The sequence below is a fragment of the Phaseolus vulgaris genome, chromosome 9, assembly GCF_000499845.2.
Source record: "Phaseolus vulgaris cultivar G19833 chromosome 9, P. vulgaris v2.0, whole genome shotgun sequence".
NCBI classification, from domain to species: Eukaryota; Viridiplantae; Streptophyta; class Magnoliopsida; order Fabales; family Fabaceae; genus Phaseolus; species Phaseolus vulgaris.
In genome coordinates this window covers 7,777,187-7,801,895 of record NC_023751.2, presented here as the reverse complement: position 1 = coordinate 7,801,895, position 24,709 = coordinate 7,777,187, and the positions used below count along the sequence as shown (strand labels likewise).

General features: G+C 34.8%; 1 protein-coding gene across 10 annotated transcripts in view; it reads left to right on the top strand.

Annotated features, from left to right (window-relative positions):
* LOC137821749 (BEACH domain-containing protein B) overlaps positions 1 to 16,676 on the top strand; it is a 67,084-nt gene extending 50,408 nt beyond the window's left edge. For 4 of the 10 annotated variants that reach the window (XM_068626489.1, XM_068626491.1, XM_068626490.1 and 1 more), the window contains 6 exons: positions 304 to 510; positions 6,250 to 6,375; positions 6,481 to 6,852; positions 6,950 to 7,184; positions 14,514 to 15,287; positions 16,039 to 16,676. In XM_068626489.1, the coding sequence (XP_068482590.1) occupies positions 304 to 510; positions 6,250 to 6,375; positions 6,481 to 6,852; positions 6,950 to 7,184; positions 14,514 to 15,205 (1,632 nt within the window). In that variant the 3' untranslated portion in view covers positions 15,206 to 15,287; positions 16,039 to 16,676. Of the gene's footprint in view, positions 1 to 303; positions 511 to 6,249; positions 6,376 to 6,480; positions 6,853 to 6,949; positions 7,185 to 14,513; positions 15,288 to 15,368; positions 15,801 to 16,038 lie in introns of those variants that run through there. The other 6 variants (XM_068626493.1, XM_068626494.1, XM_068626497.1 and 3 more) reach the window with 5 other exon arrangements.
* The last annotated feature ends 8,033 nt before the right edge of the window (positions 16,677 to 24,709 follow it).

Genomic DNA, 24,709 nt, shown 5'->3' with positions numbered 1-24,709 from the left:
ATTTTATAGTTAATAATTGCATTCTCTTTAAAAAGGAAATAAAATCTAATGGAATGAATGTGATGATTCTAGGGTTATTTGTTCCTAATTACCAATAATCTCTATTTACAATGACTTTGTGTATACCTTTTTGTATGAATCTTTTGTTTTCGTGGTGCTTAAGTATGACAGCTAAGAGCTACGTTCTTTGCCTTCTGTGTCTATTGTCAATTTCTTTCTATTGTCTTTCTGTTTTTTCAGTTTTGCTATATTTACTACACATCATGATTAATTTTTCTTTTGCGTTTTTATTGGTGTTGTCAGGGTGGTAAATTTGATCATGCTGACCGTCTTTTTCAAAGCATTGAGAGCACCTACAGAAATTGCCTTACAAATACTAGTGATGTGAAGGAGTTAATACCTGAGTTCTTCTACATGCCCGAATTTCTTGTCAATTCAAACTCTTATCATCTAGGAGTTAAACAGGATGGTGAACCTATTGTGGATGTTGGCCTGCCTCCCTGGGCTAAGGTACATAAATTTTGTAAAACCAACTAAATGGCTAAACAATAGATCTATTTGTCTAAACTTTTTTAAAGAAAAAGTGCTTTATTTTAATAAAATGATCACTTATTAGTAATTTTTACATGTTTGGGTAAATTTATGATGGTATGATAAGAATTATACGTCGTCTACTTGTGTAATTCCCCACTCCCAGCTAACTCCATTGAGTTTCCTCAGCAAGGATTATTGTGTTTTATATTTTGAATTCAATAGCCTGAAAGGTGACCTGTATTATTTGTTTTGGCTTATATTTATTACAGTTATTTAAACCTTAAACCCTAACCCTACAAATGCAATTTTAAACTGCTTCGACATATACTGTGACCTTGCACCAAAGAGATTTGAGTTGAATAATCCTGTTCTAATTTGTGATCAAAGTTACGTATAAGTGATAGAAGACATATTTGGATTTTAAAGCTTATTTTGAGAAAATGTGCCCCATCAGATTGAGTTGTGCCTTTCTATTTAAAATCATCACTAGAGCAAGTTCAACTTTAATAAAGAAAAAGAAAGAATAGGATAAATCTCTTGTGTATATTAATAAACACATAGGGTTATGTTTATATAGGAAAATAAACATATGCCCATTACATAAATATGAAATATCTAACAATATCTATAAAATCTTATGTTAAGAAGTGGACTTTAAGCCTAATTCAACCCCCTAAAACCGGCTCAATGAGGTGAGGTTTGCAACCACTTATATACAATGATCTTTAGTCGATGTGGGATCTCCAACACACCCCCTTCACGCCGAGAGTGATAGATAGAAGCTCGTGCGTGAGATAACATATTATGGATGGTGGTCTGATAAACCCAACAAACACTCGCTAGGATAGGATCAATCCGGCTCTGATACCATATTACAAAGTGGACTTTAAGCCTAACTCAACCCCATAAAACTGGCTCATAGGGTTGAGGTTTGCACCCACTTATATACAAAGAAAGGCTCTAATCTCTAGACGATGTGGGATCTCCAACACACCCCCCTCACGCCGAAACTACCAACTCGTGCGTGAGACTATATATTATGGGTGGTCCGATAGCGGCCCGATAGCGGGTGGCACGATAGGCCCATCACAAACACTCGCTAGGATAGGCTCAAAATGGCTCTGATACCATATTACAAAGTGGACTTTAAGCCTAACTCAGCCCCATAAAACCGGCTCATGAGGTTGAGGTTTGCACCCACTTATATACAATGAAAGGCTCTAATCTCTAGACGATGTGGGATCTCCAACACACCCCCTCACGCCGAAACTACCAACTCGTGCGTGAGACTATATATTATGGGTGGTCCGATAGCGGCCCGATAGCGGGTGGCACGATAGGCCCAACACAAACACTCGCTAGGATAGGCTCAAAATGGCTCTGATACCATATTACAAAGTGGACTTTAAGCCTAACTCAACCCCATAAAACCGGTTCATGAGGTTGAGGTTTGCACCCACTTATATACAATGAAAGGCTCTAATCTCTAGTCGATGTGGGATCTCCAACACACCCCCTCACGCCGAAACTACCAACTCGTGCGTGGGACTATATATTATGGGTGGTCCAATAGTGGCCCGATAGCGGGTGGCACGATAGGCCCAACACAAACATCTTATAATATCTAATTATATCTAATAATATCTAACACTCTCCCTCAAGTTGGTGCATATAGATCATATGTACCCAACTTGTTACAAATCTAATCAATCATTAGAGTTTAGTAAAAATATTTGTTAATTAATCATAAGAGTTACAAAGTCAGTCTTGATATCTCCCGATATAATCTTTTCTCGAATGAAATGACAATCAATCTCAAGATGTTTGGTCCTTTCATGAAAAACTGGATTTGAGCTAATATGAAGAGCAGCCTGATTATCACATCGTGTCATTTGAGTGACCTCTCCAAATTGCAATTCTTCAAGTAACTGTTTAAGCCAAATAAGCTCACAAGTAGCCGAGGCCATAGCTCTAGATCTCGCCACAACACTTTGTTTCTTGCTCTTCCAAGAGTTCAAGTTATCATTAATGGAAACACAATAACTGGAAGTTGATCTTCTATCATACGGCGATCCTGCCCATTCAGCATTTGAATAACAAACGACTTTAGTATGGTTATTATGACCATATAACAAATCTTTTTCATGAGAGTCTTTAATGTACTTCAATATACGATCTCATTCCAATGATCTTCTCATGGAGAATTAAGAAATTGACTAACCACACTGACTGCAAAGGAAATATTAGGACGTGTAACAGTGAGAGTTTAATTTTTCAACTAATCTTTTGTACTTCTCAGGATTTGAAAGAGGCTTCCCCTGATTGGGTAGAAGTTTGATATTGGGATCCATGGGAGTATCAACAAATTTCGAATTCATCAACCCAATTTCCTCCAAAATATCTAATACATATTTTCTTTGAAAGATAACAATACCAGTATTGGATTGTACTATCTCAATCCCTAAGAAATATCTGAGTTTGCCAAGATCTTTGGTCTGAAAGTTTTGACAAAGGTGTTTTTTACATGTGAGATGCTATGGTGATCACTGCCTGTAAGAACAATGTCATCAACATATGCAAGATAGATACACCCAGCACTCGAGTTATTATAAAAAACTGAATGATCTGTTTCATTGCAAGTCATACCAAACTGTTGAACAACATTGCTAAATTTTCCAAACCAAGCCCTAGGAGACTACTCGAGGCCATATAAGGATTTACGAAGACATCATACCAATCCAGAAGACTCCCCCTGAGCAACTAAACCAGGAGGTTGCTCCATATAAATTTCTTCCTGCAAATCCTATTATGAAAGCATTTTTTTACATCTAATTTATAAAGAGGCCATTGTTGAAGGGCAGTCATGGCTATGAATAAGCGAACCGAAGTCATCTTTGCCATTGAGAAAAAGTATCACCATAGTCTAAACCAAAAATTTGGGTATAACCCTTAGCCACAAGACGAGCTTCGAGACGATCAATAGTACCATCAAGACCAACTTTGATAGCAAAAATCCACCAGCAACCAACAACAAATTTCCTAGATGGTAAAGGAACAAGTTCCCAAGTTCCATTATTCTAAAGTGCATTCATTTCATCAAGCATGGCCTAACGCCAACCAGGATGAGCTAAGTCATCACCTATAAATTTTGGAATGGATATAGAAGAAATAGACGAAAGGCAAGTATAAAAGGGTTGAGATAGTCTATGGTAACTCAAAGTAGTATAATGTGGAGAGGGATTACGAGTAGAACGTATACCTTTACGGATAGCAATACGAAGATCAGATTCAATTATCGAAGGTTCAACTGTCGGAGCCGAAGGGGGACGAGGTGTTGGCACTAGAAGACAGTCACCTAATGGTCGATGACGTTTGACGGCGACTATACACCTGAGGAGTTGGTGGCGGTGGTGAATCTTTAGGTGCACTAGGCACAACAAGAGGAATATTAACTTGATTAGATGAAGACATAGAAGGAGAAGGACAAAACTTAAAGTAAAGGGAAGATTCACGGAAGGTGACATCTGTTGAAATAAAATAATGGTTTAGAGGTGAGAAACATTTATATCTTTTTTGTGATCTAGTGAACCCTAAAAAGACAAATTTGTGTGACTTAGGAGATAATTTATCTAGACCAGGACTAAAATTATGTAAAAAGCATGTGGACCCAAAAACTTTGGGAGGTAAAGAGTGGAGAGGGTCATGTGGAAACAAAATAGAAAGAGGAATTTTGTCATCTAAAACTGAAGATGACATGCAAATAATGAGATAACATGCACTAAGAACAGCATCACCGAGTTGTTTCAACAAGATGTCTATTCTTATGCTCAGCTACCCCATTTGTTGAAGTGTATAAGCACATGAAGAATACCATGAAAAGCCATAAAATTTTTAAAAGAATGAGAAAGATACTCACGTCCATTATCACTGCGCAAAATTCGAATGGAAATTTCAAATTGATTTTTAAATTTCATTGTAAAATATTTGAAATATAGAAAACAACTCATAATGGTTTTTCATAAAAAATACCCAAGTACATCTTAAATAATCATCAATAAAGGTAACAAAATACAAAAATTCTAAATTAGACTTAATACGACTTGGTCCCCAAATGTCAGAGTGAACTAAGGCAAAAGGAGATGAAACACATTGTGAGACACTACTAGGAAAAGAACTACGAATGTGTTTCCCTAATTGACACGAATCACATGATAAACTAGATATATTAGACAAACTTGGAACAAGCTGCTGCATCTTGGCAAGACTAGGATGAACCAACCGAACATGTGCACAGATCTGAGCTGATAAAGTCCATGAGACTCACATCCGGTGCCAATCATCTGTCCCGAACTCCGGTCCTGTAAAGAAACAAAATCTTTGGTAAAAGAAATAACACAATTAAGGGAATGAGTGAAATGACTAATGGATAATAAGTTAAATGGAGACCCATGGACATAGAAAACATTATCAATAGACAAAGAAGGAAAAAATTAATAGTACCAACACCATGTGATGGTACCCTATATCCATTAGCCATGGTAACCGAAGGTAAATTACCCGTAGTAGATAAGGAAGAGAAAAAAGATTGATTACCCGTAATGTGATCTGTGGCACCTGAATCTAGAACCCAAGGGTCAATGGAAGTAGAGTGAGTGAGGCCAACAAAAGATGTACCTGAATGTGCAACAAAAGCAATGGAACTAGGGTTCTGACGATCCTCATACCATTTAAGAAATTATTTGAAAATAGCAGGCTGGCCTGGGGTATCAAATGAAGTGTGGTCCACAGTAGAAGGTTGCACAGGAACAGTTTGGGCAACCGCAACAGATTTAGGAGGACAACCATGTAAAGCATAACATCTGTCAATTTTGTGACCAAGTTTGCCACAATGGTCACACTTGTGATGCCCTTTCCCCGACTTGTGAGGGCGAGTACAATCAGTGGTAGCGGAAGCGGAAGAGGGACCATAAGAAGCCATAGAGAATAAGCAAAAATCCATTCACCGGTCAAGTGGTGGCAGCAACATAGATGAAGGCTCCGACAGCCAAACGAGATTCCTTGTGTGTATTGAACACATAGGATTATGTTTATATAAAGAAAGAAACATATAGACTAAGCTCATTATATAAATATGAAATATCTAATAATATTTAATTATATCTAATAATATCTAACAAACTTAAAACGTGTAAAATAAAATGAGGATGACACAACAACAATAATTATAATATGCAGTTTGGTCCTGTAAACATGTTACTTCTGTTGTCTTTCACTTCTGTCTTTACAAAGGAGTTTCCATAGTCACCAAACTTGCTGACAGGTTCACTGCACTGAAGTTGTCAACGTGCTAACTAATGATTCCTTGGGGACATATTTGGATATATGGATTTAGTTAAGTGCTAGAGTACCACATGTCACAACCTTTTGAGATAATATTGTATATCTACTCACTAGGGCTTTTTGAGATAATATTGTATATCTACTCACTAAGATGTTTGATGTTTTAATCTTTTTTTTCTTTTGTTCTCTTCTCACACTGGAAGACGAAGCTATTATTAACCCTGTTTAATGCATGTTTCTGTTACAATTATATCTTTTTAATTTTGAAATCTTTACAACAAATAGTACAATACAAGCCACATATTATTTCAGTAACTAATTCTAATTTACTGAAGGGAAAGGACTTCGTTATAATTTTATAAATTATTTGCACAGGGTTCACCTGAAGAATTCATTAGGAGAAATCGGGAGGCCCTAGAAAGTGAGTATGTTAGCTCAAATCTTCATCACTGGATAGATTTGGTATTTGGTTACAAACAACGTGGAAAACCTGCTGTAGAGGTATGTGAAGATCAAAAAAATTATGGCAATCAGTGTAAATTAGAATTGGAAAAACTAAAAAGTTCTGTATAGTTGAGTTGTTAAAATATTAACATTGGATTATAGGCAGCGAACATCTTCTACTATTTGACTTATGAAGGTGCTGTTGATCTGGAAACGATGGAAGATGATTTGCAAAGAGCAGCTATTGAAGACCAGATAGCCAACTTTGGTCAGACTCCAATCCAGATATTTCGTAAGAAACACCCAAGAAGAGGGCCACCTATTCCAATTGCACATCCTCTGTACTTTGCTCCTGATTCTATCAGTTTGACTTCCGTTGTTTGTAATACAAATCAATATTCATCTGCTTTACTGTATGTTAGTCTGATGGACTCAAGTATTGTCATTGTAAACGAGGATCTCAACTTGTCGGTTAAAATGTGGTTGACAACTCAACTGCAGTCTGGTGGAAATTTTACATTTTCTGGTTCCCAGGTTAGGCTTAGTGTCATCAGATACTGAAAAACTAGGATTGTTTTTTATTAGATCTATGTTTGGTTTCAAGAGTAATGAAACAATCTCTAATTTTCAGCAGGATCCATTCTTTGGAGTTGGATCTGACATTCTTTCTCCACGCAAAATTGGGATTCCTGTGCCTGAAAATGTTGAACTTGGAGCTCAATGTTTTGCAACAATGCAGACACCCTCTGAGAATTTCTTAATATCATGTGGCAATTGGGAAAACAGTTTTCAGGTCATATCATTAAGTGATGGCAGATTGGTACAGAGTATCCGGCAGCACAAGGATGTGGTGAGCTGTGTTGCAGGTACGTATAATGGTTCAGATAGGATTCCTAATATGGCTACATAATTAGCATTATGTCCTGCAATATACTGTCTTGTTTGTTGAAGAGTGACATGCATTTCTTAAACCAGTTACTTTTTCTGTTATCTTTCATACTCGATGAAATGATATATAGATTTGTTTGTTTTTTTGCCTAGAGCCAGACATGCATAGTCATTATGATAATCGTTATACTATATGAAAAAATCCAATATTGTATTCATTAGATAGGGCATTGGTTACATGTCAACTATGGAAATTGATGTTGCTAGAAATCAGGGATCAGTCTCTACAATTCAGGGATTTGATTTATTCTTGTGTATTTTTTACTGATTTTTACTGTACTAATTATAAATAAGAAGGAACTTTGACAGATTTTATTGTACTCTAATATGTCATTATAAATCAGATGCATGTGTGCGCAACGCACAACATTAAGATAAAGTCTTTCAATATGGTATCACTAATTTAGGATATTTTTTGGATCCTTTCTTTCAAGAAATTCTCGTATGAACATTACAACTCCCGACTTCTATCTATCCCATTTCCCTATCACTATGACCTCTTTTCAACACTATGCCTCCATAACCGGAGTTAGCATCCTCTGGAAACCACTGCGTTTTTAAGTTCCAAAGCTTTTAATCCCACTTTATCATCTCCACGTGCATTTTTGTGCACTATCTCTCATTGGAAAATGTTTCTCATGCTCACACCAGATCAACATGTGTGCCCTTTTCTGGTGATACCATCATCTGGTTTATAAGTTGCCAACCCTTTTTGTGTCTCTCTTTGAACCCTTTGGCTTGATTTTTCATAACCTTTGAAGGCTCCTCTTTTTCTTATGACGTTGTGGTGATTTTGATCAATATCCTCCTTGTGAAATTTTGATCAAAATAATCCACAAGTAATTGGGCTGCCATAAGAGTATGTTGCTACCTGTTATCAGATTTTGGGATCACCGATAAGCCCTTCTACAACTTCCACGTCATTTGCACTCCTCCATATTCTCAAGAAATCAACACAAACACACATACTTCTCCTACAGAGGAAAATACTTTTGCATCAAAGAGTAATAATTTTGGACACTTTCGCTTAGGTAATTCTAAAAGTACTCCAAAAAACATTGCCACCACATATGGATGGACCAATTACAAGTGTTGGATGTTGCATTGGAAACTCCCTTGTTCACCTAATATTGCTGAAAATCTACTCTTAAGTCACTTGTTGCTCATACACCACTAGTTCATCTACTCCTTGTATGCCTTTAGCAACATGTGAAGACTTAATTAAATGGTGTGAGACTCGCCAATCCACTTGCAACACTTCTTACACTAGTAATTAATGAGTTCTTTCTTACCTTTTAGTCCCTGAAAATTTGTTATTTGTGTTTCCTTCCTTAAATATTTTGGCAATAAAAATATAAACAAATGGTTCTCTTCTTGTATATCTTGATCAAGGATAGAGGTTTTATCTTCAACTTGGACATAATAATGACTGGAAGTATCTCTCTATATTCTAAAATAGAACTGGATTTGAATCCAATAGCAAATATATATTAGTTAGATATCAAATAGACATTTAAGATATTTCTTAGTTACACATTCACAGACACACACATATTTATACTTTAATTTTGATAGTTTTGTTTGAATTCCATTAATGATTGAGATAATTGAGCACATATTTGGTCTTTAGTAATTGTCACGTACGTTTAGTAAAGGGAAAATTAACATTAATATGTAATTAATTTTGCAATTATCCCAATTCTACTCACATGCATTCTAAATCCGCAGTCTTCATTACATATTAACGAAAGGTTAATTGCATATTAACGTTAATTTTCCTTTAATAAACATATGTAGCAATTACTAAACATCAAACACGTGCTTAATTACCTCAACCATTAACGAAGTTCAAACAAAACTAACAAAATTAAAGTTTTTGTACTAATATCTTATTGTTTTCTAATTGTACTATAAACGAAATATGTCAATACTTGTTATATTGAACCAAGGTTATCAGACTCGAGAATCTACTCAAACTTGTGGGAGGTCTGTACACCCGACTCGTAAGAGTCTACTTTATACAAAAAATTTAATCCCACTAAATAAAAAATCACCAACAAATATGCCAAAAATCTAAAAGAAACCCAATCTGCCCAAAAATCCCCAAACCCAACCTAAAAATAACCCTAAACCCAATCAACTAAAAAGCCCCAACCCAATTTAAAAATCCCTAACCCTAAACCCAATATGTCCTAATTTCCCAACCCTTTACACAAAGCCCCATGAAACCTACAAGGCGTGCAACATTGTCAGGCATGCGGCGTTGTGAGGCTAGGCGGCATGCGGCGCAACAAGGTGAGGACAACAGCGGCTCTCGGTGATGAAGATGAGAACCGTTTTGGGCTTTTTTTTAGAACTCGGTGACTAAACCTCGAACTTGCAAGTTTGCACCGAGTCTACTGCGAGTTTAATAAAAACGTTTAATAAAAACGAGTCTACTCACGAGTCAACTTGTGACCCTTTAGTGGAGTCTTAAACAAATAAGGGTTTAAGAGTTAACCCTATGGTTTGATAACCTTAACTAACTATTTACCCAAACATATATATTATTAAAATAAAGGAAAAGAAACATAGGATAAATTCCTTGTCTCTATTGAACACATAGAGTTATGTTTATATAAAGAAAAAATCATACAAAAAATATGGGCTAAGCCCATTACATTGGTAGTTATATTTAACACTCCCTCTCAAGTTGGTGCATATGATATAAATTGTATGTACTCATTCTTTTACAAATATAATCACTCTTAGGCCCATATAATGATTTAGTGAAAGTATATGCTAATTGATAATTCGAATTAACAAACTCGCTCTTGATGTCTCCAAATACAATATTTTCTCAAATAAAATGACAATCAATCTCAATATGTTTGGTTCTTTCGGAGATTAGAGCTTATATTGAAATTGTCATATATAAGTGTCGTTTGATGTCTCCAAATACAATATTTTCTCAAATAAAATGACAATCAATCTCAATATGTTTGGTTCTTTCGGAGATTAGAGCTTATATTGAAATTGTCATATATAAGTGTCGTTTGAATGACCTTTCCAAATTGCAACTATTTAAGTAGTTGTTTAAACTAAATAAGTTCACAAGTAGTTGAGGGCATAGATCTATATTTTGCTTCTTCACTAGATCTCGCCACAACATTTTGTTTCTTACTCTTCCAAGAGATTAAGTTATCACCGATGGGGATCTTCTATCAGAAGGAGATCTTGCCCAATCAGCATCTAAATAACAAACAACTTTAGTATGGTTTTTGTGACCATATTAGCAAAGCTTTCCCCGGAGAACCTTTAATGTACTTCATTATATGATTGATTGCATTTCAACGACCTGCATATTGACATAGTTCAAATTTCCAACTAATCTTTTGTACTTGTTTGAGAGAGGCTCCCCCTTATTAGATAGGAGCTTGGCATTAGGATCTATGGGTGTGTCAACATATCCAATGCATACTACATTTGCGAGATAACAATCCATTGTTGGATTGTGCTATCTCAGTCCAAGCAATATCTGAGTTTTCCATGATCTTTGATTTGAAAGTGGTGACAAAGTTGTGGCTATACTTCTGAGATGTCATGGTGGTCACTGTTTTTAAGAACAATGTTACCAACATAGACTAATAGATAGATACACTTTGTACTTGAGTGACAATAAAAAACTAAGTGATCTGCCTCACTACAAATCATACCAAATTGTTTAACATTACTAAATTTTCTAAACAAGGCCCCGGGAGACTGTTTGAGGCCATATAAAGTGAGTCATCAAGTGGACAATTGCATAATTTATCAAGACAAGAACTAAAATTATGAACAAAGCATGTGATTCGAACACTTTGAAAGGTAGGATATGGAGAGGATCACGAGGAAATAAAATAGAATGTGGAATTTTGTTATCTAAAATTGGAGATGACATGCGATTAATGAGATAACACGCATTAAGAACATCGTCACCCCAAAATCGCTGAAGAATATCTCCATGGATTAAAATTGTACGAAGTTTTTTTTTACCAAGATGTATATTTGTGTGCTCAACCACCCCATTTTTGTTGAGGTGTATAAGCACATGAGGTTTGATAAAGAATACCATGAGAAACCATAAAAATTTTAAGAGAATGAGAAAGATACTCATGTCAAAATTCGAACAAAAATTCAAAATTTATTTTTAATTTCATTGTAAAAGGTTTGAAATATATAAAACAACTTAGAAAGATTTTTCATTAAAAACACTTAACTACATCTTGAATAATCATCAATAAAAATAACAAAATACTAAAATTCTAAATTGGATATAACACAACTTAGTCCTAAATATCTAAGTGAACTAAGGCAAAAGGGGACGAAGCACATTGTGATATACTCTTAGGAAAATAACTACAAATTGTTTCCATAATTGACATGATTCACAAGACAAACTTTATAAATTGGAGAAACTTGAAACAAGGTGTTGCATCTTGGCAAGACCAGGATGACCCAATTGTGCATGAATGAGAGATGGAGAATCCATAATCGTGCCAACTTGTGTAGAGGTTCGCAGGAGATAAAAAACAAGAGAATAAACAGTATCTTTGGTAAAAGAAATAACACAATCAGGGGAGTGGGTGAGACGACTAATGGATAATGGATAGTAAATTAAATGAAGACCTAAGGACATAAAAAATTATCAATAGATAAAGGTGGATAAAGATTAATAGTACCAACACCATGTGATGAAACCTGAGATCTATTGGCCATGGTAGCTGAAGGTAAATAACCTGTACTAGATAGGAAAGAGAAAAAAGATTTGTTACGAGTAATGTGATTTGTGGCACCTGAGTTTATAACCCAAGGTCCAAGGGAAGTAGAGTGAGTGAGACCATCAAAAGATGTACCTATATGTGCAATAGAAATCGTGGAACTAGAGTTCTGACGATCCTCATATCATTTGAAAATTCATTGAAAATAGCAAGTTGTCTTGAGGTATCAGATGAAAGAGTACCAAATGAAGTATGGCACCCACAATATATGTTCCGAGAGAGTAATTTGGACTACTACCATAGATCAAGGAGAACGACCTTGTAGGGCACACCTTTAAATTCTATGGCCTAGTTTATGACTATGTTCACACTTCTAACGATGCCCCTTGCTCGGCTTGCGAATGTGATTACAGTCATCACGTTGAGAGACCAAAGCAAAAGAGTCATCCGCAGAAGCAAGTATATTAGCGGATGACTTACCTGGCACACATAAAAGGATAAAACAAATGGAAATAAAATTGGGCACAAGAGGGGATTCCCAAATTTGATAACGAACATGAGAGTAATCATCAAGAAGTCCATTCAAGGCCAATAACATGAAGAACTTGAACCTTTGCTCAAGTTCTTATGAAAAGAGTGGATGCAAGAGGCAATAATTCATTAAAATCATGAATAAGAGCATGAATTTTATCCAAATTTTCAGCCATTGTACCATCAAGACATCTACCGACAACAATATTGAGGAGATTTTGACACACACCATAAAGAAATTGAGTATCATTGGTGTACAACAATTTGGCTTACTCTTAGACTTCTGAGCATGTGTCATAAGCATGTAATATATTGTTTAAAGAGGACAAAATGGTAGAAATGAGAACAATGCATAATTGAGCATAAATTTCAACCAACGAGAAATCTCATTTTCAGAAATATTGGTCATACTTTGGGAAAGATGATTGACAACCTTGACTCTTAAGCCATAAGTTAATGTCTGAGGCCGAAGTATCATAATTAGTATCATCCAATTTGTCAATCGATAAATGGACATTGGCATAATTAGTATAGATGTAGATCAGGCATAGTGGCAGCAGAAGAAGAGGCCATAGATTAAATGCGAGAGAAGCACCTTAGATGAGAGAGAAAACCCTAAAAGTTCAAACAAACTTCGATCAACAAGACAAGGTCAAATCCATAACAAGGTCAATAAGGCGATCTCGTTGATATGAAGCATTGCTGGTAAAGACACCTGACCTAATGTGTCACCTTGCGCAGTAGAAAGAAGCCCAACAAACAACAGAGGGGAGGCGCATGAGAGCATGTGCAGACTTTGATTGTCGTGATCCTGTGGTGGTCGCAAGGCCTAGACAAACCTAATGGCGGTGTTGCATGTCCAAAAGACAGTAGTGGCGTTGTGACAGTGAAAAAACACTGATGAGTAGTGGATTCACCAAGAAGTCAGGGATTTTACCCTAGCTCTAGATACCATATTGAAATAAGGAAAAGAAATATATGATAAACCCTTATACACATAAGGTTATGTTTATATAGAAAATAGTCTTACAAAATATATGGGCTAAGCCCATTACATTGGCAGTTATATTTAGCATTTATATATATTCATACAAACATATAATTCCTTATTTACTTCATTTATATATATGCATACACACACACACATATATATGCATATATGCACATTAATTCTTTTGTCATAACTTTCTCCATTTTTTTCTTCCTTTCATCGAATGCACACTCAAATGGCTATACAAATAAGCATCTATATTTGGTTTATCATAAGCTTTGATATGAGTATCATATATTTGGTTTATCATGAGCTTTGAGATGCCTTTTAATCAATGCTTCAAAAATAACCAAATAAGCACCTCCCTCACATCTCATCCTCTACTCTACTCTTTTCTTTTTAACTATGCTAGTGCAATAGGTGTTATCTCACTTTTGAAAACAAATACTTTTTGTATTTCTTACTATAATAGTGTTTGTGGTCCCTGAAGTATTTTCAGAATTTCTTTTTGGTCCTCGAAAAGAAATAATCAAATATAATCAGATAGTGGCATGGGAAGTTAACATAGCCCATGTAACAACAAAGACTTGATAAAATGCAAAAAAGTTGAGAAAAAATTATTTTGTATCTAAAGAAAAATTAAAAATTGTCAACATCAAAAACATATTTAAGGGTATTTAGAATTTAAGTTTCTAGTACAAATATACAAAAAAAGAGATTGGTCTGTCTTTTTTAATCACACCAAGAATTTTAGAATAGTCCATCTTGTCAATTTATTCTAATATGTTTACTTTGTTGTTGGTTGACCGAATGAATTACAAGTTATGTGTATCTGAAGTTTGTACGGGTACTTATTATTTTTGTTTCATGGATGTAAATGTTTGATTTGACGACTTAGCTTTTCGTTAACATCTAGTATTGCACTATGATGATCAACCTTCTATTTTCTGCTTCTGTCTGACAAGAGAATGGCATTTGTGCTGCAGTTACATCTGATGGAAATATCCTTGCAACTGGAAGTTATGATACAACAGTAATGGTTTGGGAAGTTTTTCGTGGTAAAACCACAGAGAAGAGAATTCGAAACAGTCAATCTGAGCTACCCCGGAAGAATTATGTCATAATTGAAACTCCATGTCACATCCTTTGTGGGCATGATGATATAATAACTTGCTTATATGTTAGTCATGAACTTGATGTTATAATTAGTGGATCAAAAGATGGAACTTGTGTATTCCACACCTTGCGAGAAGGTCGATATGTTAGATCCTTACGTCATCCATCAGGCAGTCCAATAACAAAGCTTGTCGTCTCTCAGCGGGGCCAGATTGTAATTTATGCTGACGATGATCTTAGTTTGCACCTGTATTCAATCAATGGAAAATATCTTGCTGCCTCTGAATCCAATGGCCGCCTTAATGCAGTTCAATTGAGCAGATGTGGTGAGTTTTTGGTATGTGCAGGTGACCAGGGGCAAATTGTTGTTCGCTCTATGGACACCCTTGAAGTTGTTAAGAAATATCAAGGAGTTGGAAAGGTTATGACATCTCTGGCAGTAACCCCAGAAGAATGCTTCTTAGCTGGCACAAAAGATGGAAGCCTCCTAGTGTACTCGATTGAAAATCCTCAGATTCGTAAAACTAGCCACAACAAAAATACAAAATCAAAACTGACTTAACAGAAAATATAACAATAACATGTAGAAGGTGCATGTGGAATGTTGACTGTTAGAGCTGCCCCCATGATGATGACTGTTTGAGGTACAGCACTGCCTATTTTATGACTATTTGGTTCCTTTTTTTTTCCTTTCTCCTATGCTTAGGATTTGTTCTTGATTGCAGATTGCTTGATTATATCTATCAATCAAATAAGAATTCTGATAGACTACTTCCCAATCACTTCAGTTATCCATGATTGACGATATGTCTATTTCCAGTTGTTCCTTACGGCAATTACTGTCATGTCATTTATTGGCAGTCATTTCATATGTGATGTGACTACTTTTCTATAAATTTACATTTCTGCTGCTTCTTATCACAGCAGTATTGTTAATCGCATTTGACTTTTAAATAATCAATCTCAATTTCACATTAACCATGTAAGAAAACTATTTATCAATTGAATTATTGTAATTAATTGTTTATTGATTATTAGTTGTAATTAGTTAATGCAGGTTCTGTCTCAACTTGTAATTAAACTGGAAAAATCAGAAGTAACACCCATACTACTTGTAATGCACTTTTTGTATAGTAGGGTAACTGTTTGTTCTTGAATGCATCTCTTTTCTGAACTTTTAGTCTCTTAATAATTTAAACGTATCTCTTGAAATCAGCTTGCCGTTCAAAACATGAGCCATTAATTCGTTTGTTCATATACTTGTGCATATATATGTGTGTATGAATAATCCAAAGTATTTGATGATTGTTCTTAGCTAGTAACATACAAAATGTACTATGACGTTTCTTATATGGAAACTAATTTCCCTCGTGAATCCCACCCTATATTTTACAGGTCTTACAGGTGCACCCACTGATTAGAGACAACATATTTGGATTATGCTAAATTGCTAATATCACTTAGATGGTGGTGATCTTGTCACTTTCTTCCTTTTGACTGTTTTTTGAGTATCATTCCCATGAGGTGCTGGTGGATTCTATGAGACGAATGAGTACCACCAGCTTTAGCTGAAAATAGAAAGCATATCGACTTCTTCACACTGCAATAGAAGAACTGAGTCAATTATCGTCTACTTTCTAAACCCCGTGAGCTAATTAGATTCCTGAAAACTTCTTTTTCATGATTTAGATTATATATAGAGAGGTAAAGATTTGGGGGTTTGTCCATATATGTACATTATATTCGTTATTTCTTCAATAGAATTACTAGGATTCTTGTGCACTAAAACTGCAGCTGTATTATTATTTTGGGTTTCTCTGTTGACACTCGGATTGTACAGACAGACCTGAATGCCTTATCATACAGGCGAAAGATAACCCTCGGCGGATGTCGTGTATCTGTTGGCTAATATTGCTCATCCTGGGACTATGAAATGAAATTTAAGGATACCATACCGACAACAAATAGCTGAAAATATTGGCAAACGAAATTTATATCTCGTAAAATAGAATTTCTTGTTTCTTTGGTTAAAATATTCTTACCTCTTAATTCTGCTTTGCTCTTTCTGCTTCTTTCTTACCCATATCATCTACAGATGGGTGTTTTTACTCCTTTTTTGTCAATATATTCTTGTTGATGCACTGATAATAATAACTGCTTTATTAAATAAATAAAGTGATTCCTTAGATACAAGTCCACACTTTCTAATTTGGCCGGGGCAATTTACTAAGAGCATCTCTATTAAAGGAATTGTTCTATGATGTCTTAATTTAGGGTTTTTGATCATGATGGGTTATTTTTTTTGCTTTTTACCAAAATGATGTCTGTTTAAAAAAAATTACAAATTTAGGCAAGTCGTGTCAATTTGGCACAACTTCTTATGCACAAATTGTTTCAATTTGACACGACTCTGTCATGTCATACTGAAGTCGTGTCAAGTTGGCACGACTTCTGCCACGTCATATTTTTTTTTAAAAAAAATTATTGGTTATATATTGGGTAGTAAGTTATGTAATCTTAAAAATTAATTTGATACATAACTTTATAAGAGTGTTAGTTTTAAGAAACAAAAAATTGGATAATTGTATATGGATCATGTCCGACATCATTAAATATCAAAAAAATTGCATTTAGATAGTAGGAAATCATGTCTGGAGACAATATCCACAAGAGTTAATGGCTCAAAGTTTGTATAAGTTGATTATCCAAACATGATCCATATACAATTATTCAATTTTTTGTTATTTAAAACTAACACTCTTAGAAAATTATGTATCAAATTAATTTTTAAGATTACATAATTTACTACCCAATATATAAACAATAAAATTAAAAAAAATATATATGACGCGGCAGAAGTCGTGTCAAGTTGACACGAGACATGGCAAAGTCGTGTTTAATTGGGATGATTTGTGCATATGAAGTCGTGCTGAATTGGCACGACTTGCTTAAATTTATAATTTTTTTTAAACGGATCTCATTTTTGGTAAAAAAATAACCTCATCATAGTCAAAATCCCCTTGATTTAATTTGTGCGTGTTTTAATGTTACATTTAAAAAAATATTATTGTAATGCAAGAGTATTATAATGTTTTATTTGATTGGTGGTAGAAATATATTTTTCAAGATAGAAAAATAAAATATTCTTATGATCTAGGGTTTTAGTTAAGACTCTTAATTTTTGTTTCATGTTAATATACTCCAATGTAAATGTCTTCTAAAACCCAAATTTTAATCTTATGATTCAGTGTCTGAGCTTGTGTAAATAAAAATTATTAGATGTAGATCCTCTTTTTTAAATATGCATTATTTTCTTTATAAATTATTTAATAGCTGAAATTTGTTAGATGTATTTGTGAATTAATAAGGATTTGAGGCATATGATTTAATTTGATCAATTTTCTTATCTGGTTTCGGTTGTATTGGTGGACACAAGTTGTCAGTCGATAAATTATATTGAAGGTTTTTTACGATATTAGCTATTATTTTTAAAAGTAAATAATATTTATCAATATCACGATATAATTGCATAGTGGAAAAGGATTAAATAGCTATTCAAGTCAATTAACCTGAGATGAGGAATTTTAAGAGTATGTTATTTGTATAAGAAATTTAGATATTTGAATATATGAAATTAGTTTATGCTTACTTTAATGAAGTTCAATACTAAAAGTTCAATTTTTTTTTGTTTTGCAAAATAGTGAAAATTAATTACTTAACCCAAATTGGTAATTTAAAATTTAAAATTTGAATTAATTTATTTGAATATACTATCTAAAAAATGAGTCGAAAAAATAATAAGCTTTCTTCATTGTATTAAACCCTAAACAAGACTTTGGGAATTGGGTACGTGTGAGAATGAGGGAAAACTCTTGATATATCTAAAAGATCCTGAAACAAGAAATAGGATTTTAAAGTCAGTTAAAGAAGCAGGGGATAATATGGGTTATCCATGAGAATACTATCTACGAATGTAAGAGATTTTGAAGATACATCACGGATCTAATTAGGTATGATGGTGTTAAAATGGTAGGGTTACATAAAAATGCAAACATTTAATAGAGAAAAATGTTGCTAGGGACAATGATATTGATTTTTTGTATAGTGAACCAATTAACGGGACAGGAGGGATTCTAATAGTATGGCACAATAATTATTTTCAATATTTTACATCATTAATAGATGGTTCATGGTATTTATCGGGGTCTTCAAGGAGAATAATATCTTAGTTGTTATTGTGAATGTGTACTTTTCATGTAATTTGCAAGTGAAAATATAAATGTGGAAAGATTAAAATTTGTTAGATGAAGGGAAGCTTGTAATTCATGTTGTGTCTTGGGAGATTTTGACTGAAGGTGAACAGAGGGGGATAAACCATGATAAAAGTTTGGAGGTGGTTGATATCCCATGTATTGACGAAAATTATACATGGTATAGACCTAATGGTAAGGCTAAGAGCAGGCTCGATAGATTTTTAACTTCCTTTGAATGGTTGCAGCATTGGCCTTACTATATGTACTAGACAAATAGATATTTGATAACTATGCTTTGGTGCTAAAACCAAAGGTGATGGATTGGGGTCCAAAACCGTTTAGATTTCTTGATATTTGGCAGGAAGATAAGGAGTTTGGCAGCTTTGCTAAAAGTAAATGGGAGACAAATTCCAAGTGCTAAAAAAGAAATTGAAAATGTTAAAGAGTGATTTTAAAGGGTGGAATGAAGAGGTTTTTGGGTATACGGCATGATCACAAGAGTTTGTAGATAACCTGGATGGAAATCAGATTAGGGAATGAAGAGAGCTTTTGAGCCAACTACAGGTTATTAACATGAAAAATGAATTCATCTTACAACAAAATCAAGACCATTATTGATTAAACAAGGTGATTCCAATTTCAGGTATTTCCATGCGACAATTAAATGGAGAAGGATGACAAATGAGATTAAAAGAGTACATTGTCTTAGTTCCGACACATGGATGGAAGATCCAAACATCGTGAAGGAGATGGTTAAAGAGTTCTACAAAAATAAGATGTTGGTTGCATGGATATAGGGGTTAGGTTGGATAATGTTAAATTTAAAGCACTAACGGATTCAGATAACTTGATGTTGGTTGAATATTTTGAGGAGAAAGAAATTAAGGATGCTATTTGGGATTGTGATAGTAGTAAAATCCCTATCCCAGATGGAATAACTTTTAGTTTTATCAAGAAGTATTGGAATCTACGCAGTAAAATACATTCATAAAGAGGGGAAGATTTCGAAGGGATGTAATGCATCATTCATAACGATGATTTCAAAATATGAGAACCCTCAATGTCTAGAAGAGTATACACCTATCTCACTTGTAATGTGTTTATACAAGACTTTGGCTAAAGTGTTATCTAGAAGGATTAAAAAAGTGATTGAAAAGGTGATCGACAGTCAGGTTTTTTTTATCTAATAGAGGGTTATTAGACAACATCCTCCTTGTAGTGAACGAGGTTGTGGATGAGTTGAGAAGGAAAAGGACAAGTGGGGTGATTGTTAAGCTCGATTACAAAAAGGCATACGACTCGGTAAATTGGGAGTTCTTATTCTACATGATGGACAAATTAAGGTTTGTTGGAAAATGGATACATTAAAGCAGAGCCTGTTTAGAATCTGCTACTATCTTTGTATTGGTAAATGGTAGCCCAACAAAAGAGTTCAAACCCTCTAGAGGCCTTAAATAGGGGGACCCGATGGCACCTTTTTTGTTCCTGATTGTGGCGCAAGGGTTGGCTGGGTTGGTAAGACAAGCGACAAGAAAAAACTTGTTTTCAGGAATTAAAGTTGGGGACAAAAATGTAGAAGTGAATTTACTACAGTTTGTTGATGACACCCTTTTCATGTGAATCCAATGTGCGAAACACCATGACTATTAAGGTTATGCTAAGATGTTTTGAATTAAGTTCTAGCTTTAGAGTAAACTTTCACAAAAGTAAAATAGGCATAATTGGAGAAGATAGGAATGTGGTGAATAGGTACTCTGAAAATAATCCACTGCAACCAAATGGATTTACCTTTCACCTACTTAGGCCTACCTATTGGTGGTAATCCATTTAAGAGTTCCTTCTAGGAGCCTGTGCTATCAAAGATCAGAAAGAAACTTTCGGTGTGGAAAGGGAAGAATTTATCCTTCACAAAAAAAGTTTGTCTTATAAAATATGTTATTATTTTCATATCATTGTTCTTCTTATCTTCTTTTAAAGCCCCAATAGGAGTATGTAAGGAAATCACAAAACTACAAAGAAAGTTCATGTGGGGTGGGGTGTGGAAGGAAATAAAATCGTTTGGATTAGCTAAGATAAAATTTGTAAACCAAAAGAGGGGCAGGCTTGGTATAAGACGCATTGACCTGTTTAATATGGCACTTTTGGTAAAATGGTTATGGAGAATGGGATCCCTTGAGTCTGTGGAAGGATGCCCTAGAGTCTAAATATGGATCGTGGAGGATGGTAAACTCAAGTACACTGGTTCGAAAAAAGTATAAATCTAGATGGTGGAATGATTTATCCAAAGTTAGCCTCTCAAATCAGGGAAGCAGATGGTTCAACTCAAATCTGGTTTGGCAAGTATGGTCCGGGGAAAAGTTCAAATTTTGGGAAGATGAGTGGTTAGAAAATTCTCAGCTCAAAGAGAGATACACCAAAATTTACAATAACTCCTTGCTTAAAGATAGCCTTATAGGTAGCTTTGGAAGGTGGTCTAGTGAGTGGGATTTTTGTTGGAGAATAGGGTGATTCGAGTGGGAAAAACTTATGGTAGAAGATTTTATGTCATGCTTGTCACAAGTTTCCCTACATTTAGAAAAAGAGGATTTATGGTTATGGAACGACCCCCCCTCCTACAGTTTCTTGGTAAAATCTGGTTATAAAAGGTTAGCAAATCATGGAACTGAGGGTGTAATCGAGTCGTTTGCACATGTTTGGAATCTAAAGGTTTTACCATCGGCTCAGTTTTATGTGTGGAGGGCTTTATCGGATTGGATAGCAACTAAGTTGAAGTTACACAAAAGGGTTTAATGTTGAGGGATACATTATATGCGTTATGTGGGAGGAAAGAGGAGTCAACTTCACACATTCTTGTTTCATGTAAGGTATCCACTATAGTTTGGAATATGCTTGGAATTAGCTCGGTGAACCACAATGAGTTGGTTAATCATTTTGAATAGTTTTAATGTATCTGCTTTAATAAAGAAGGAAATAGATTGTGGAAAGCGTATAAGTCTCTATGATATGGTGTATCTGGAAGCATAGAAACAAGTTTATCTTCAATCAAGCAAAGATAGATGTAGTGGAAATCCTTACCATGACACAAGTTCAATCATGGACATGGATGAGACATAAAATAAGAAAAGTCAAGTTCTTTTTTTCTGATTGGATCTTATCCCCCTTAATCTGCATTAACATGGCAACAAAATAATTTGTTTGTATTAAAAGCTTTATTTGCTTCATATTTGATTGTTTTTACTGTTTGGTGTTAATGGTTTTGAATGATATTTTGTTGCATGTATCGTTATTGAGAAATAGTTTTAGTTATGCTTTGGTATCTTTGAACTAGCTGAAATGTGTGGAAGGTTAAGTTTTATGGTGCATGGTATGCTATGAATGAGACGTGTTTTGTTGCAAAGAAGTTTTGATGACATTGGAACCATAAGGTTAAAATTTCATAAGATGAAACATTGTGGAAGGTGAGGATGAAAGGTGCATGATGATTACAAGACTTGCAAAAGGTAACATAGGATTATCTAGATCACGAAGATTAGTTTTGGTGTAATTTATAAGTAAGTTTATATGCATATTTTGTTATGTTTGGAAGAGGTGACTATCCTTTTGAAGTTTATACAAGTAAGTTATAGCTTTGTTTGGTTTGTTCTTATATTTTTTTGAAGTTTGTAAAAATCCTATGAAATAGGATATCAGGTGGCATGGTTGTGTCATTTGTACCAGGGTTGAAATACCCCTGAAGTATTCCTTTTAATTATTATTTTATTTTTTGTTGAAAAAAAATTCAATTAAAGAGTAATGGTGGGATTTATGTTAGAATTCGTTAAATTGAGAATCAAGTATGTTGTCTGAAATTTAATATGTAAAAGGCAATCATCGTCTGAATGTTTTTCATGTGGTAATTTTATATAATCATCATTTTTGCACAATATATTTGGGGATAATAAATGTTATTAATTGTGTGTCCTAGTTCAAGTGAGGTCAACCTATTTATAGTGTAAGTTATTGCACCCTATTAGCGAAGGTCCTTCTGTTAATTAATTGTGTTAGTTTGACATGGTCGAATTATCGGGTTTAGTATAATAATAAGGGATGTGGTGGACTGAATGGTGTTTGACCATGTACAATACATTTTGCTTCCACACTTGAAAAATGTAAAGCTTTGTAAAGTATTTTGACTAGATGTCTTCAAGCTCAGGTGCCTAGGTGTGAGATGTTCTAGAAGGTCCTTTGTTTTGTGTTATATAAGTAATGATGTGATGTTTCATTGGGATACGTGAAAAAGGGTGTAATTATTGTATTGTAAACGATCCAACTATTGAGGAATAGTTGTAACACGAATTTCTCCCTATAAATAGGGGTTTTTTTTGTTGGGACCACTACTTTGATCTATATACCAAATAGTGGTTAGGTGTCGAGAATTTTTTGTCTACAAGGTTAGTTATAAAGGGTCACTGATAAATTTCCCGATATAGGTGGTTATCTATTGTAAAGTCTTTTGTGTTTAGGGTTTCCATGTTGAAGAGCGATGTTGAGGTTAGTATTGGAGGATTAGTCTACGTGTAGCATCTAGGTGTTGTTGACCTCTTTGGCATGTGTACCTAAATTTGTCGTGAAGTCGACAAAGCATTGAGATTTTATGGAGGCCTTTTAACTCATACTTAATGTTAAATTAGGATAGTTTTATGGACCAGTTGATCATTCTTCCTGGTGTGGCTTAAACAAGACCTTACTTATTGGATCATTTGTTAATACAACAACTTGGTGGTTCTAGAAGTAAGGCCTCAAATGCCTTGTTGTCTCGACTCCTTGTAGGCCTCGGTTGATGAAGTAGGCGGGTCTTTGTTCCTTATTTATTTCTTGTACCAAGGCCAAGTTGGTAGGTACACTGTGATGGGATATTCGAGCAATGGTTTCTGGATTATTAGGGGGAATGCCAACATGTTCTTAATGCCAAAGAAAATCTGTTTGCATTAGGTTGTCCAATTGAACTTGGACTTCTTCTTCATCAAGTGGATAATCAGCCTCATCTTTTTGCCAACTTTGGTAAGAAGCGGGATAGGGACGTGAGTCTGCCAACAAGCCTCCAAACTTCTTTGATGTCACCTGGACTGTGCATCTCAACTATTTCTTGGAATTTGTCTGGGTTGACTTCGATTTTTGTGGGTCAACATGAAACCTAAGAACTTCCCCCTTCGACGTAGAATATGCATTTCTTCAAGTTGAGTTTGAGGTTGTACTTTTTAAGGGCTTTAAATACTTCTCTTTGGTTATTTTCGTGCTTCTAGTATGATTCAAACTTAACTACCATGACGTCAACATACATTTTGACATTTCATCTAATCAACCCCTTGAAAATTGTGTCTATTAGTGTTTGATAAGTGTCTTCTGCGTTCTTTAAACTGAACACCATTACCTAATAAAAGTAATTGGCGTCATTTATCATGAACATGATTTTCTCCTTGTCTCTCAGGTGCATTCGAATCTGATTGTAGCCAAAATATGCATCAAGGAAGTTGAGAATTTTGTGCCCGATCACTCCATCAACTAGATAGTCTATGTTCGACAACGAGTACATGTTTTTTGGGCATGCCTTATTGAAGTTAGTGCACATTTGTCATTTTTCACTTCAATTTTTTACCATTACTACATTTTTCAGCCACATCGTGTACTTCTCCATAGTGATGAACCTGACTTTCAATAAATTTTCGACCTCTTGCCTTGTTACCTCCCTCTTTTTGTTCCCTAACTTTCTTTTCTATTGGGGTCACAGGGTGTACCTTTCATTTGTTTGTGAGCTAGTGGGATATGATGCTTGG